The sequence below is a fragment of the Sporobolomyces koalae genome (assembly GCF_050403365.1).
Source record: "Sporobolomyces koalae JCM15063 DNA, S_koalae_JCM15063T_v1_ctg52, whole genome shotgun sequence".
Lineage (NCBI taxonomy): Eukaryota > Fungi > Basidiomycota > Microbotryomycetes > Sporidiobolales > Sporidiobolaceae > Sporobolomyces > Sporobolomyces koalae.
Window position 1 is genome coordinate 4,868 of NW_027481719.1, and position 12,754 is coordinate 17,621.

At 55.2% G+C, this 12,754-nt stretch overlaps 6 protein-coding genes across 6 annotated transcripts; 3 read left to right on the forward strand and 3 right to left on the reverse strand.

The window, feature by feature from the left end:
* Nucleotides 1-411: 411 nt before the first annotated feature.
* On the reverse strand, nt 412-2,264 carry JCM15063_006265 (caleosin family protein; the record flags this gene model as incomplete). Its single annotated transcript, XM_076681016.1, has 8 exons — nt 412-543; nt 618-670; nt 745-796; nt 864-942; nt 1,028-1,195; nt 1,263-1,319; nt 1,381-1,534; nt 1,598-2,264. The coding sequence occupies 8 exons, from the start codon at nt 2,262-2,264 to the stop codon at nt 412-414; spliced, it is 1,362 nt and encodes a 453-aa protein (XP_076531823.1).
* Nucleotides 2,265-2,595: 331 nt separating this feature from the next.
* On the forward strand, nt 2,596-4,045 carry PAN6 (pantoate--beta-alanine ligase PAN6; the record flags this gene model as incomplete). Its single annotated transcript, XM_076681017.1, has 3 exons — nt 2,596-2,740; nt 3,001-3,365; nt 3,524-4,045. The coding sequence occupies 3 exons, from the start codon at nt 2,596-2,598 to the stop codon at nt 4,043-4,045; spliced, it is 1,032 nt and encodes a 343-aa protein (XP_076531824.1).
* A 107-nt stretch (nt 4,046-4,152) lies between these two features.
* On the reverse strand, nt 4,153-6,002 carry IPI3 (chromatin-binding/pre-rRNA-processing protein IPI3; the record flags this gene model as incomplete). Its single annotated transcript, XM_076681018.1, has 5 exons — nt 4,153-4,732; nt 4,802-5,118; nt 5,182-5,460; nt 5,530-5,643; nt 5,712-6,002. The coding sequence occupies 5 exons, from the start codon at nt 6,000-6,002 to the stop codon at nt 4,153-4,155; spliced, it is 1,581 nt and encodes a 526-aa protein (XP_076531825.1).
* A 378-nt stretch (nt 6,003-6,380) lies between these two features.
* On the forward strand, nt 6,381-8,410 carry JCM15063_006268 (OTU domain-containing protein; the record flags this gene model as incomplete). The annotated part of the gene is made up of 5 exons (XM_076681019.1): nt 6,381-6,452; nt 6,541-6,625; nt 6,692-6,874; nt 6,946-7,358; nt 7,436-8,410. The coding sequence occupies 5 exons, from the start codon at nt 6,381-6,383 to the stop codon at nt 8,408-8,410; spliced, it is 1,728 nt and encodes a 575-aa protein (XP_076531826.1).
* Nucleotides 8,411-8,946: 536 nt separating this feature from the next.
* Nucleotides 8,947-9,666, reverse strand: JCM15063_006269 (uncharacterized protein; the record flags this gene model as incomplete). Its single annotated transcript, XM_076681020.1, has 5 exons — nt 8,947-9,003; nt 9,081-9,152; nt 9,240-9,335; nt 9,462-9,539; nt 9,655-9,666. 5 exons carry the CDS (start codon nt 9,664-9,666, stop codon nt 8,947-8,949), a joined length of 315 nt encoding a protein of 104 aa, XP_076531827.1.
* Nucleotides 9,667-11,572: 1,906 nt separating this feature from the next.
* JCM15063_006270 (uncharacterized protein) lies at nt 11,573-12,534 on the forward strand (the record flags this gene model as incomplete). Its single annotated transcript, XM_076681021.1, has 2 exons — nt 11,573-11,806; nt 11,872-12,534. The coding sequence occupies 2 exons, from the start codon at nt 11,573-11,575 to the stop codon at nt 12,532-12,534; spliced, it is 897 nt and encodes a 298-aa protein (XP_076531828.1).
* Nucleotides 12,535-12,754: the final 220 nt, after the last annotated feature.

A 12,754-nucleotide genomic window follows, 5' to 3' on the forward strand; every position in this document is an offset into this window, starting at 1 on the left:
ACAAGGTCTTCGGGGGTGAAACCAAGAGGGACACGCAAGAGATCGTCTGGCTGTTCAGAGCGACCGGTGTGGCAGCGTTGATCGGCAGCATAGTTGCAAGATTCTTTGGAGAAACGAGGTGGGAAGGCAACGTGCGGAAGAGACTCAATATCCGGCGATGGATCTAATCTGCAGCGCGCGGGGCCAAGCTATCCCTCGTTTTTCCTCGTACTTCCTCGTTTTTCCTCGTCAGAAATCGTTCGCGGACCTCGGATATTCTATGTGCAATTCCTAGAAGACTAATCGAAGCAAGACTACGAAAGAGAAAAAGAGAGATTCGTATGTAAGGTGCTTGGGCCGCACAATATGCGGCGCTGTCCTGCTCCTGAAAGCATATTTTCGCGCAGCTGAAGCACGTTGCACGCGTCACCATCATTCGACTTTCTTGCTGTACTTGCGCAAGTCTGAGGTTGCACGATTCTCCTTGAACCAGCCGGAGAATATGCGTTGTTGCCTGGCGCGAACTGTCGACTCTTTCTCGGCGATCGCGAAGAAGATCGAGCCCTATAAGGTAGAGGAGAGACTATCAGTGAAGGCCAGGCGAATAAAGAGGATACCAAAACCGAAAAGTTGCTTACATCGTAGATGGTGCGAAGGTCTTCTTTCATGACGACACCGTTCTTCGGCCAGACTGTGCGCAGAGCAAGCTTCAGCTTGGAGGAAACAGGCGACTCGGCAATGTGATCAACGGTATATCCAACGTACTGAGCAGATAAGACGCGAACCATTCGAAGAATGCGCCGATCCAACCAATAGGCTATAAAGATTTTGACGTTAGTCAGCTCCATCGGCCGAAGAACTTGAAACAAGGAGAAGGTGCGCACGTCCATCACGTTGCGGTTCTCGCGAATCATTGCAAGCCCCTCCATGAAGGTAAGGCCTCCTTTGTCCCCCTGATCGAATCTACTCATGGTTTCATGGTTTCTCTGTCAGTGCTGCCCTGCTTCGGCGAGCGAATGAACCCGACACAGCAAAAGAAGCAACGCACCTGTGGAAGATCTCTTCGAATTTTGCCGGGCTGAAGCGACCTTGCTCATCATAGGTCCCGGTGTCGGAGCCGTGACGCGCGCGGTGAATCGTTTTGACACGAACTCGGAAGAAGGGGTCGGGGATCCAGGACGAGAGCGTAAAATAGGAGAACGTAGGGTGGATCAAGCTGACCTCATCAAGCCGCGTCAGCCTCACAAGACTTGACTGAACCGAGGGAGTAGAACTGAACGCACAAGACTGCGAGTATGCACCACACGAGCGCATATCCGAGATCATAAAAGCCGATGAACCTGCCAGCCTCTCCGAGTGAGTGTCTGCCTACGTCGAAGACGATTCCAATTGGAAACTTACGTGTCATACGGCCAGATGATACCGTCACTGTCTCGATCAAAGAAAGCGACATGTTGCTGGAGAACAGTCTCGTCTTTGTGTTTCTTGGCCCAACCTCCTTCGACGGTTCCATCGGGACGTTCGGGAGTGGCAGCAATGTTGGCTCGAGGGACATCTGTGCAATTTATTTCCAGTCAGGGTCGATCGGGTAGAGGCAGACGCATGAACCAGGACAGACAGGGTTGGGCGAGTTTCTGGTCAAGATCTTTCGGGACGGTTGGACGCTTGAACATGCTCGAATGACTTTTGATCTCGGTATCGAAGTCACTTCCAGGAGCAGACGAAGAATTTTGGTTCTGATCGCTAACCACGTCCTGGCTGTTCCTGTTGTCGCCATTCTCTTGCACATCCTCTTTTTGAGCACGGGACTCTTGTCCAGATCGCTGACTCTTGTCCAGCTTTTCGCGCCCCTCCGCGTCTTCTTCATTGCTGTCGTCTTTGTGGGTCTGTTGTGTTTCGATGGCTTTCTTCCCGCTCTCGGATTGAGCGTTACGAGATTTTCCGACGTCTTTCTGCTGGTCATCTGCTTCGGCTTGGGAGGTTTCGGGGGACTCCTTCTTGTTCTTCTTGCTCTTCTTCTTCTTTGCAGAGCTTGCTGTTGATTTGGACGAGATCGAGGCGGCGTTCGCAGCAGTCCCTTGTTGGGATCCGGCTTGTTCAGCTTTCGGTGGGCGAGATGCATCATCCTGAGCGCTCGAGGAGGCGGAAGCGGTTGAGGAAGGCTTGATCTTGACGTGCTTCGCCTCGGGATTGTACGACGCTTGCGGTTCGGTGACGAGGAGATTCGGGTCGGGAGTGGGTTCAGAAGTGGCCGGAGCGTGGTGAGCAGCCTCGGCGTATGACATGGCTGTTGCGAATAGCTCCGCGAGTGTGCTCAAAGTCTAGGGAGAAGGGGGAAGGGGAGGGTGGAAAAACCAAAAGGAGGTTCGCGCGTGAAAACGTCCGCCCATGACATCGGTGACGACAGTTCTCGCGTCGCCCTCGCGTCGCAGTTGTTGCGCGCTCGTCTCCTTTCGAAAAATGCAAAGTGAAGAGCGGAAACTCTATCTCTGCAAGTGACAGCTGCGGCTGTCTAACTATTGCGAGACATTTTGCTGTTCCGGCGTGCCGCGCGCGCGCCGTCGTTCAACATCTCCTGCACCTCGCGCGGCACCGCACGAATCCAGCTCCAGCTGCATGACATCGCTCCCTCAAGCTCCTTTCCCAATCTTGACTTCGGTCGCGGAACTGCGCGCATGGCGGTCGGAACAAGAGAGCCAAGGGCGGTCTGTCGGGTTCGTCCCGACGATGGGTGCTCTGCATGATGGACATTTGAGCCTCGGTAAGTGGTCATGCGAGCCTCTCAGAACTTTCTCGAGGCAGCCGATACGATACAGGAAGAAAGCCGAGGTGCTGGTTGATCTCAAAGGCGACGAACAATCTCGACTGGCCCTCCTCTGCGAGGCGCACCCTCACCGCCATGGGTTGACGAGAGCAAAGGAGCTTGCGATCTGTATAACTGCGCAGGCGGGACGCGGGATTTCTCGCTTGGCTCCACTCAGGGCTGACTCTGATACGCTCACGGTGCTCAACCTTTTCTAGTTGACGAGTCGCTGCGCAACAACGACACTACCGTCGTTTCCATCTTTGTCAACCCCGCGCAATTCGCTCCCCACGAAGACCTCTCGACGTACCCGCGCACTCTTGAATCCGACCTCGCAGCTCTCAAGACCTGCTCCTTCACACCATTGTCGCCTTCCAGCGGAGCAAGTAACCGGACAGTGTCCGCCTTGTTCCTGCCGCCCGCCGAGGCACTGTACCCGAGCGGCATCACCACCGATGTCTCGAAACAACGAGGAACTTTTATCGAAGTGAAGGGATTGCAAGACAGCATGGAGGGCAAATCCAGACCAGGTTTCTTCAGAGGCGTCGCCACGGTAGTGTTGAAGCTGTTCAACCTCGTCCAGGTATGTTGTTATTTTATCACTTTGACCAGAAATCGAGTCTACGATCTTCGAGAGTTGCCCATACTGCCAATTTCTATCCGCAAGAGCGCCTTTCACCACTGCCATGAGTGGATCGCTGACGCCACGCATATCGCAAATGCGTTATAATGATCGTACAGCCTAGTCGAGCCTACTTTGGTCAAAAGGATATACAACAAGCGCTGCTCTTGCGACGACTCTGTCTCGACCTGCACGTGCCGCATCCGACGCCCGAGAACCTCGTCATTGTGCCGACTTTCCGCAACCCGAAAACTCACCTCGCCCTCTCGAGCCGCAATGCATACCTATCGAAGGCAGAGTTCGAGTACAGCACGGTCCTCGTCGATGCCCTGCGCGCAGCCGAGGCCGAATGGGACCTCGAATGCTCGCAACACAACGGACGAGTGTCAGTCGACAAGGTTATCAGGAAGGCGGAAGATCATGTCCGAAGTGTCGAGGCTCAGGTTCAAGGGGTCGAGGGAGTCGAGGTCAAGCTGCTCTACATCGCGCTGAACGACCCGGAAGAGCTCGGAGACCTCGAAGGATACGCTGAGAAGGGCAAAGGTGCACTGTTGAGCGGTGCAGTCATGTTGGGCAAGACGAGGTTGATCGACAACTTTGTCCTTGGAGACTTCAACCTGAACCATCCGTCCACCGCATGAAATAGACGTCTCTTGTTTACTCTCGCACAAGAGATTGGATAGCACCCGACCGAGATATTGGAAGATGCAGTATGCAAGTTGCAGTGAGCGAAAAGAAGAATTGGCGATCATCCGGTCATGGTGTCATTGACGACCTGTTTCCAAATCCTCTCGTTGATGCCTTTTGCCTTGCCGAGTCCTTTCCGTAGCGCAACGATTTCTCGCTCCAACCGTTCGATCCTTTCTCTGTCTCCTCCATCTCCTCCTCCTGGTCCCGTTCCTGCCGCGCCAGACACGGCTCCCTGCGCATCGATACCTCCATTGCCGTACAAAGGCAGCGAATCGAGACCCCGTACAGGTTGGATCAAGTTCTCGACGGCGAGCGACTCGTAGACCCTGCTCGTGACTGATCTGCCATTCCTGCCGCCTCTCTCGCGTTCCTCGACTCCAACGACGCTCCTGCCTAATTGACTCGCGACTTCCCGCTGCACGTACGCTGTACTCGCGTCGCCTCCAAGCATGGATCCCGGATGCAAGGTCGTCGTGAGGAAGGTCAATCCGCCGTACGGAGTTGACGAAGGTGGTGGCGAGATGATGCGGGTCGGCAACAGCGAAGGAAGCGAGAGAATGTGGATCTGAGACGACTGAGCGGTCGAGACGAGCAGGGTGGGGGAATGTGCAGACAAATGTAATGCCGAGATCGGTTCCCTGTGAGAAATGGAAGGGAATGAATGAGCACACATTGTACGAGGGAAAGCGAATGAGTTATCAGCCTACGTGAGGGTGTAGGTGACTCCGGGTTCAGACGAGTCACCATTGATGCGTTCGAGCTCTCCCATCGATCCGGTTCCACCAATCGCTTCGACCGTCGCGATCCCAAACGAGTCTTTCTTTTCCCGAAAGAGGTTCACTCTGATGACTCTGGATCCGGCAGTCTCTGTCGTGGTCGAGGTCGATGCGGAAGTCGTCGAAGTGGTATGAGGCACGGACACGAAGAAGAAGCGTTCGAGCGGATCAACAGCCAAATGCAGCACAGGCGCCGGGAATTGGAAAGTTGACAGGAGGGTGGCAGGGCTTGTCGAAAGATCCCAGATCTGAAGGAGGACAAGATCTGATCAGCGGGTCACGCTCGGCGCAGAGAAGAGGTACCGACCGACCTTGACGGTGCCATCTTTCGAAGCGGTGAACACTCTGCTATTCGGGAAGGAGCCGAGACCGACCGCGACTCGAGTGATGCCGAGGGTGTGGTCCGAGAGGGTCGTAAACGGAGTCGGAGGATTCATAGGGGTGCTGTTGAGTATTCTGCCGAGCGACCACACGCTCACTCCCGCGTCTTCCGAAGCGGTGATAAGGGCGGCACCATCCGAGGTGAACTCGAGGCACGAGATGGCGCGGTAGTGAGCGTCGAGAGTGGCCAGGAGGATTCCAGTCGCAATCTGGCGCGCGAGGTGAGCGTCAGGATCTCTCGATTCCTCTGCCTGAAAATGCGCAGGGTAACAGCTTACCTCCCACAGGAAGACGCGGCCGTCCGAGGTGCCCCCAACGAGGTAGCTGCCATCCCTCGAGGTAGCCAGAGTGTTAAGCCGCACTGGCGGGATCAGCCGTGCTACGGTCGATTCCTGTCGTTCGCGGGGCATTTGTCAGCGGAATCCGTACTACATAGGATCGCATGACAAGCGTGACTAACCCTGGTCGTGTTCCATACATTCAGCAAGGCTCTGCCGTCTTTGCCTCCGAGACCGAGCAGGAGACTCGCAACGCCGTTACCGCCAGGCACGTAGCTCATGGTCTGAGCGAGCTCATTGCTCCCTTCGTCGACTTGCTTGCCCTTCAAGGACGAGGTGGTCGTGGTTGAAGGCGGAGCGGGACTTTTGAAACTGAACACAGTCTGACCGGTGTGTACCGAGTGGATCGACGTGAGCGGCAGGGGTGCGGCAGCACTGGTCGAACTGATGACCACTTCGGACAGCGAAGCCATTTGAGCAGAGGTGGATCGAGCCAGAGACGCAGCGACTCCGATCAAAAAAACCTCCGGCACGCGTGCGATTCTAGTTCAACTTGTTATCGCTCGTCTCGCACACGACTGAACAGACTGCGTGAACCCCACCCGACAGCTCTGTGAACTTCAAGCTGAATCACGAACGGATCTGTCTCGGTCTCGCGTCAACTTCGAATCGTTCGCTCCCGCTCGTACTCTCTTTGTTGCTGCTGCTGGTCGGCAGGACGCGTAGTGCACAGTAGACACCCCCTGCCACCAACACGAACAGTCTCTCGCATTGTTGTGAGACGAGGGCCGTGACCGAACGCGTGCGTCGACAGATTGACACCGCGACGTCACGACTCGTCCTCGTGGACCATGGGTGGCGGCAGCAGGAAGGCGCAAGTCACTTCGAAAGGTCGCGCAAAGACCCGGTCAGACAAGCCCAAGGTCAGCCCCTCGCTCGTCGACTCTGACGTAACGTCGTCTCCGTGCCTCCTCGCTGACTCGCTCTCGTCCTCGATGATGCATCATTCAGCTGATTGAAGACACCGATCAAGAGGAGCGAGTTCTGTCTCAGCAATTACGACAAGCCGGATTGTACGCGGCGAATATCCTCGGCGGTGAGTTCTCCTCGAACCTGTTCGCCTCCCTAGCAGCACGGTCCTGATCGAGTTTCGGTCGCACAGATGGCAACTGCTTGTTTCGAGCACTGTCAGACCAGATGTTCGGCTCTCCGAACCACCATCTTCAACTTCGCGAGCAGATCTGTGGGGAACTGGACGAGCGAGGCGACCGTTACCGACTGTTTGTCGACGAAGATGACTACCAAGGCGGGTGGCAAGGATACGTCAGAGAGATGAAACAGCCAGGCAAGGCACACCTCTTCGCTGCCCATAGCGACGAGCTAGCTGACGCCAGGATCGCCTGTTCCGCCCGACAGGCACATATGGCACGAACATCGAGCTGTCTGCGTTCGTCCACCTGTTCCAGCGGTCGATCAAGATCTTTCAACCAGGCCTCGTCTACGTCATGCAGCCAGAACCGAGCTGCGATACACCTGCCTCTTCAAAGGGGGCATCCTCCCCCACGCGGGCGCGTTCATCAACCGCAACCACTTCGTCCGCACCTTTGAGCGCGAGAGAGAAGCGAGCGAAAGCGAGGCAGGACAAGATGGAAGCGAAAGAAGCCGGCGCTGGTAGAAAGGGCAAAGGGAAAGCAGCCGAACGAGTGCAGCCGAGTGCGCCACACCCCGAAGATTCGGGACCTCTCTGTATCGTGTACCACTCGTGGGAACACTACTCGAGCTTGAGAAACCTCAGAGGCCCGCATACCGGTCCGCCTCGATTAAGGATCGTGCGTCTCCGCCTACTCCCGCCTGTTACCGTAGATCGAGGACTGACTAGAATTATTCTCTCTCTCTCGACATTCAGGCTAGGACAGATTCCCCTGGAATGGTCGAGCACCCTTCCGACTCGCACGTCGACCGACTTTCCGATGAACCAGGTTCCGAGGACGCGGACGCCGAAATGAGCTCGCCACCTCCGGCTGAGGCATCGTCGCCAAGGTCTGAACCGGAACCTGTAAGCGCAAGTCAGCGAAGAAGCACGAGGTCAATAATGTCGAATAGTCGAACGCTGGATGCAAGCGTTACTTCGAACCGGTGTACTCCGTCTCCCCCGCCATCTCCCCCGACAAGAGCGAAACCTGCAACTTCGACAAACAAGCGCGACAGGAGCCTCTTGAGATCACAAGAGGAAGAAGCTGAAAGAGACCGAAACGGAACATTGAATTCGCCAGACTATCGTGGTCAATCTCCGGCTTTGACCCAGTCTTCAGCGACGAGCACTTCCTCGTCCGATGCGACAGCTGCGTCGCAGTGCAGCAGTACCACGACCCACCTAGATTTAGAACCAGTCGACGAAATGATCTGTCAGGAGCGAGCGCTCAAAGCGGACGAAGGAGACTTGGCGGAAGCGGAGCATCGGAACGTATTCGCTCACAGCGACATCACTGCTGCGCCATCCTCCAACCGAAAGAAATTTAGATCCGTCGATTCGAGGTCTTCCTCTCCCGCTCCCCCGACGCCGGCACGATCTTCTTCGCCCCCATCAGCGAGCCTGTCCTCCCCGGTGGCTCTTACGAGAAGCACTCGCGGTCCTACTGCGCGAGAGAAGAAAGAGCTCAACCGAGTCAGACGAATGGAACGCAGGAGGAACAGCCCTCAGATTCTCTCTGCCGCGACAGCCCTCGAGAAAACCGACAAGCGACGAACTTCCGCAAGAACTGCAAAGGCGGCTCAGGCCAGTCCACCCGCTAGGACTCTTCGCAACGGCAAGAAATTTGGTGCGGATGAGTCTGCCGCCACTGCAGGCTTGCGAGGTGATCTCAAAGAATTGTATATCTAGTTTCGACTCTTGACTTGTCCCTTGCATTCCCCTCCCTTCTCTTTTCCCACTTTTCGCTCGTTAGCTCTTCCTCGCTCTATGTATTGCTCTCATGTGTGACTTGTCGTAATCATTAGCAGCACTCTGTTCATCCCTTACGAATTTAACGTTCCTATAAGTCTCGGCCAACATTTCTAGACTGTTGCCTGTCGCGAGGCGAATATATCCGTTTCATCTCGTAGATGCATCGCGACTTTTCATTCATGGTTGCAAGCAGCACCTGCGAAGGATGCGCGGGCCTCTCGAGCTGATGTGAAAGCGCATGATGGAAAGTTTCGGGTTTCATGATGCACAGACACATGAATGGGAGAAAAAAGCACAGCCGGATAAGGGTGGAGAATGCCAAGTCAGGCGAATGAATCGAGGCGGATGTCGTAGAAAAGCTCGACGAGAACTTTGGGAATAGTCGATTAAAGGGCTCTTGAATTAGCAAGAAGTTGTTATGTGTATATGTCGCCAGCTTATTAGGAGGCAGTCGTAGGCGTACTACATGTGCTTTACAGCAACATGTCGCAACACGCCTCTTCCGCGCAGCAGCACAAGCATGCACCGGCCTAGGAGATCGAAGTGACGGGTTCAGCCTTTTACGAAACTTTTTGACGATAGTATCACGCGACACGCCAGCACGTACCAAACAGGCACAGCAACCAGTGGCAGCGCCTCCTCCCTTGCCTCCCTTTTGAGGTTGTTGCACATACACCGGCTGGTGCGGAATTTGAAGAACGTTCGGATCAGTAATCTCGCACAGGGATCGAGCGCAAGCACAGGGAGAGAGAGAGAGCAGACTAACTTGTTGCTGCATTTGCTGCTGAGGGTAGTACGGTTGTTGCGCGTACTGGGGTTGCCCTCCGTAGGCCTGTTGAGGTTGCTGGGGAGGGTAGTAGCCCTGTCGCGTAGTCCAACAGTTAGCAACACCGGCCTAGCGCTCTCGGAAGCACAGCAAGGTCGAGCGAAGGAGGACCTAGGCCCGTAGTTGGACTCGGGTAAACAAACGGATGACTGGGCTACTCACTTGCTGTTGCTGCTGGGGGTATCCTCCACCTCCGTAGTTGCCCTGAGGTTGAGGTTGTCCTCCTCCTCCGTAGTAATCCTAGTCACACGAGAGTCACAGATGATGAACCGGGATCAGTTGGTTGATCTATTTTCGGCTCAGAGCACCTTTGGAACCCAATGTGAGCCTCTTTTCTGATATTCGGCTGACTCACGCGAGCGGCCATTGTAGTAAGTAGATGTGGCGGTGGTGAGTGAGCGCGTGGGAGCGGAGGAAGCGAGAGAAGTTGTCGATGATCATCGCGACTCGGATCAATTTGCCCACGATGGATTATTGCGCAGCACGCGCAATCTGGTTTTCCAGCTTCACCGCCACGACGCCTGCGGCTGACGAGTCTAGCCCACGAGGCAGAGTTCAATGTAAATACGGGACTCTCAAGTGTCGTCCATCGTAATCACAGGGAAAAGTTGCAATGGAGCGGTAATATTTATATTGTTACATGACAAGGCAGACTCGGACACAATACGCTCGCGTTCGATAGTCGTCGTGCACAAACATGAAGCTGCGTGCACGTGGACAGCACGTGAGGCGAGAGAGCTCGGTCGGAGTCGATGCCGAGCGTCGAGCAAAACGCAAACGGTCAAAGCAAAGGTCAGCGAGTCGGTGGTCAGGGTAAAAGCGTGCGGTGTTGTAATGGAACGAGCGATTTGATGTTGAGTAGTGACAATGTCATGCAGAGGATTGACTGTCGACGAACACCAAAGAGAAGGAGGAACAGTCAGCGAGGATATCCTTCGAAGCTTCTCGGATGATGTCCCAATTGTCCCACTCGGTGCTTGCTCGACGCTTCATCGTTTCAGGGGCTCAGTAGTTGCTATATAATGTTTGCGTCGGCATCCGTCCCGCCAGCGACGGCGGGCGTTTTTTACGACGGAGAAAGAAGACATAAAGCGTTTAAAAGGTTGTCATCGTTGCGTACGATGATGAAGGGTCGAGCATCGAAGGGGGGCAGGGATACAACGCGCGAGGGTCTTGGAGCGATAGAAGGCAAGACTCACGCTCGGAAGAAACACGCAACGATTGAGCAACTCGCGAGTATCGGTAGCAAGAATGAACTTCGAAGAAATGGGATTGCATCAGAACAGCAGGCATACACAGCGCAAGTCGTGGTGGATGGGCCAGGAGAATCTGGTAGACATGGGCAGAAGCAGGGTCAGCACAAAGCTCAAGGTCTGTGACTTCTGATCTACTGCCTCCTCCAATAATCGTTCCCATTCCAGTCGCAATGACACGAAGCCCTCAGTTACCGTTGTAAATTGTAAACATTGTAGTTCGATTCGGGCTGTAACCCCCGATTTATCGATTCATGCAGTGTGAATAGTTTGTCATCACTGGGCCTTGCTCCTTCCTTTCACTAGTGTCCCTGCCAGAGCACATTTTTCGTTTCCAGACAAGCGACTTACGAGAGATTGTGGTGGATAGCAGCCGAGTCGGAGGGGAAAAAATGGTTGACGGAAAGCAAGAGGCGGGACGAAGGCGAGAAAAGCAAGCAGTTTACAAGATCGATGTATATAGAGGTCGTAGCTGTACAGTCGAGTAGGCGAAATAGAGGAAATGGTTGGGGATAGCAAGGGAGTCGCCAGAGCGCGAGAGAAATAACGCGTGCCTGCGATTTTTCGCATTTTGCAGTCAGCTGGTGGTTTCGGGTTCCAGTCTCTACTGCGTAGTCAACTTCGAACTCGACTCACTTCTTCTCTGCAACGATCACTGCTCTCTGCTCTGGCAGCGTCGCCGAGATGGACCCAGTCCTCCGGTCCTGCCTTTGACTCACCGAGCCAAATGAGATGGGCAATTTCGTTCAAGCGCGTTTACGAGCTCGAGCGCCGCATGCAAAACATCTTCGCTTGGACATTATCCCGTGGACCGAATGCTGCATGCGTCCAGCAGAGGATGTCTTGGGCTCGTCAAGCTTGTCCGCCTCGTGACGTGAGTCCAACGATTCCGCGGGAGAGTTGAGCACAACCCCCCTGTCCCACGCGCAAGGATCTTGCCAAGCGGCATGTCATGTTGCGCCTCTTCCTACCGGCTGACCCGCCTCCTCGTTTCACTCCTCTACCGAGAGGGCTACTACAATGCCGCCTCTGGCACCTGATCAGCTCTTCGCTTCGCGCCCTGCGGCTCCTCCATCTGCCGATTCCCATGGGGGTACTGGCGGGTTCGAGCCATCTCACCAGCATCCTCGACCCAGCTTTCACCGACCCGGATCGACGGTCATAAGCCAACATCAACTGGAGAATGTCGGAACCCCCGACGACAGGTTCTTGCATGCGGCGGAAGGGATCAAGTTGACCCTAGAAGAGCGACAAGTACGTGAAAGGCGTTTCTGGAAGGGAGCGGCACAGCTGTGGCCTGACTTCGGCTGCTCATACAGGAAGGCTATGACCCCGACTTGCTTCACCTTGAGCCTCGAAACACCGCTGCACCACCTGCTCAGCTCGATCCTCCTACTCAACCCCCTTCGGTCTCTCGCACAGTCCCTGCCAGCTCTCTGCCGTATGCCTCGCGCACACATGGGGAGGGTCTGATGGAGCAGAAGGGGAGCAAGAACAACCTTTCGAACTCGCTCCGCGAGAAACCACGTCCCGAACGCTATCCTTCCCGACCTTCTAAGGATCCCGCACATCACGATCGTCGCAAACAAGGAGGATCGGGTACGCGCGTAAGAGGACGACATGCTGTGCCTAGGAGGAAACGGAAGCAGCTCAAATGGTGGCAACAACCGCGAACCTTTGTAATCCTGCTCGCAGTGATCGTCGTCGTCGGCGTGGCAGTCGGACTTGGCGTAGGACTCACCTCGGGAAGGAAGGACACGAGGAGCCCGGGAAACCCGTCTACCAACTCGCCATCGGGCGGTCAACCAAGCGGGATCCTTCCGAGTGCATCCCAAGCTCCTGCGGTCCCCGGTTCAGCCACCGATAGCCGCGTTCGTCCATCAGTGTCACTCTCCGGTCAGAACCGCATCGTCAACTACGAATACGCGGGATCACAAGCTACCGCATCCCCTGGTATCAAGAAGCGACATGGATCGGCGTGAGGCGCCGCGTTCTTTGCTCAGTGTTGTTCCGATTCTATGCCGTAATGTATTTGCGATTATACTAGCTGCAATGATACAGACCGGGTCGTACGAAAAGCGCCCGGAGGTTAACGGTCAAGAGGCACCCTGTCCCGTATCGGGTGTGTTCAAGGCCCCTCCTCAAATGCAGACGCAGCTCTTGTGGTCTTCGTATCTGCGACCGGTCCATATTTTCCTGCGA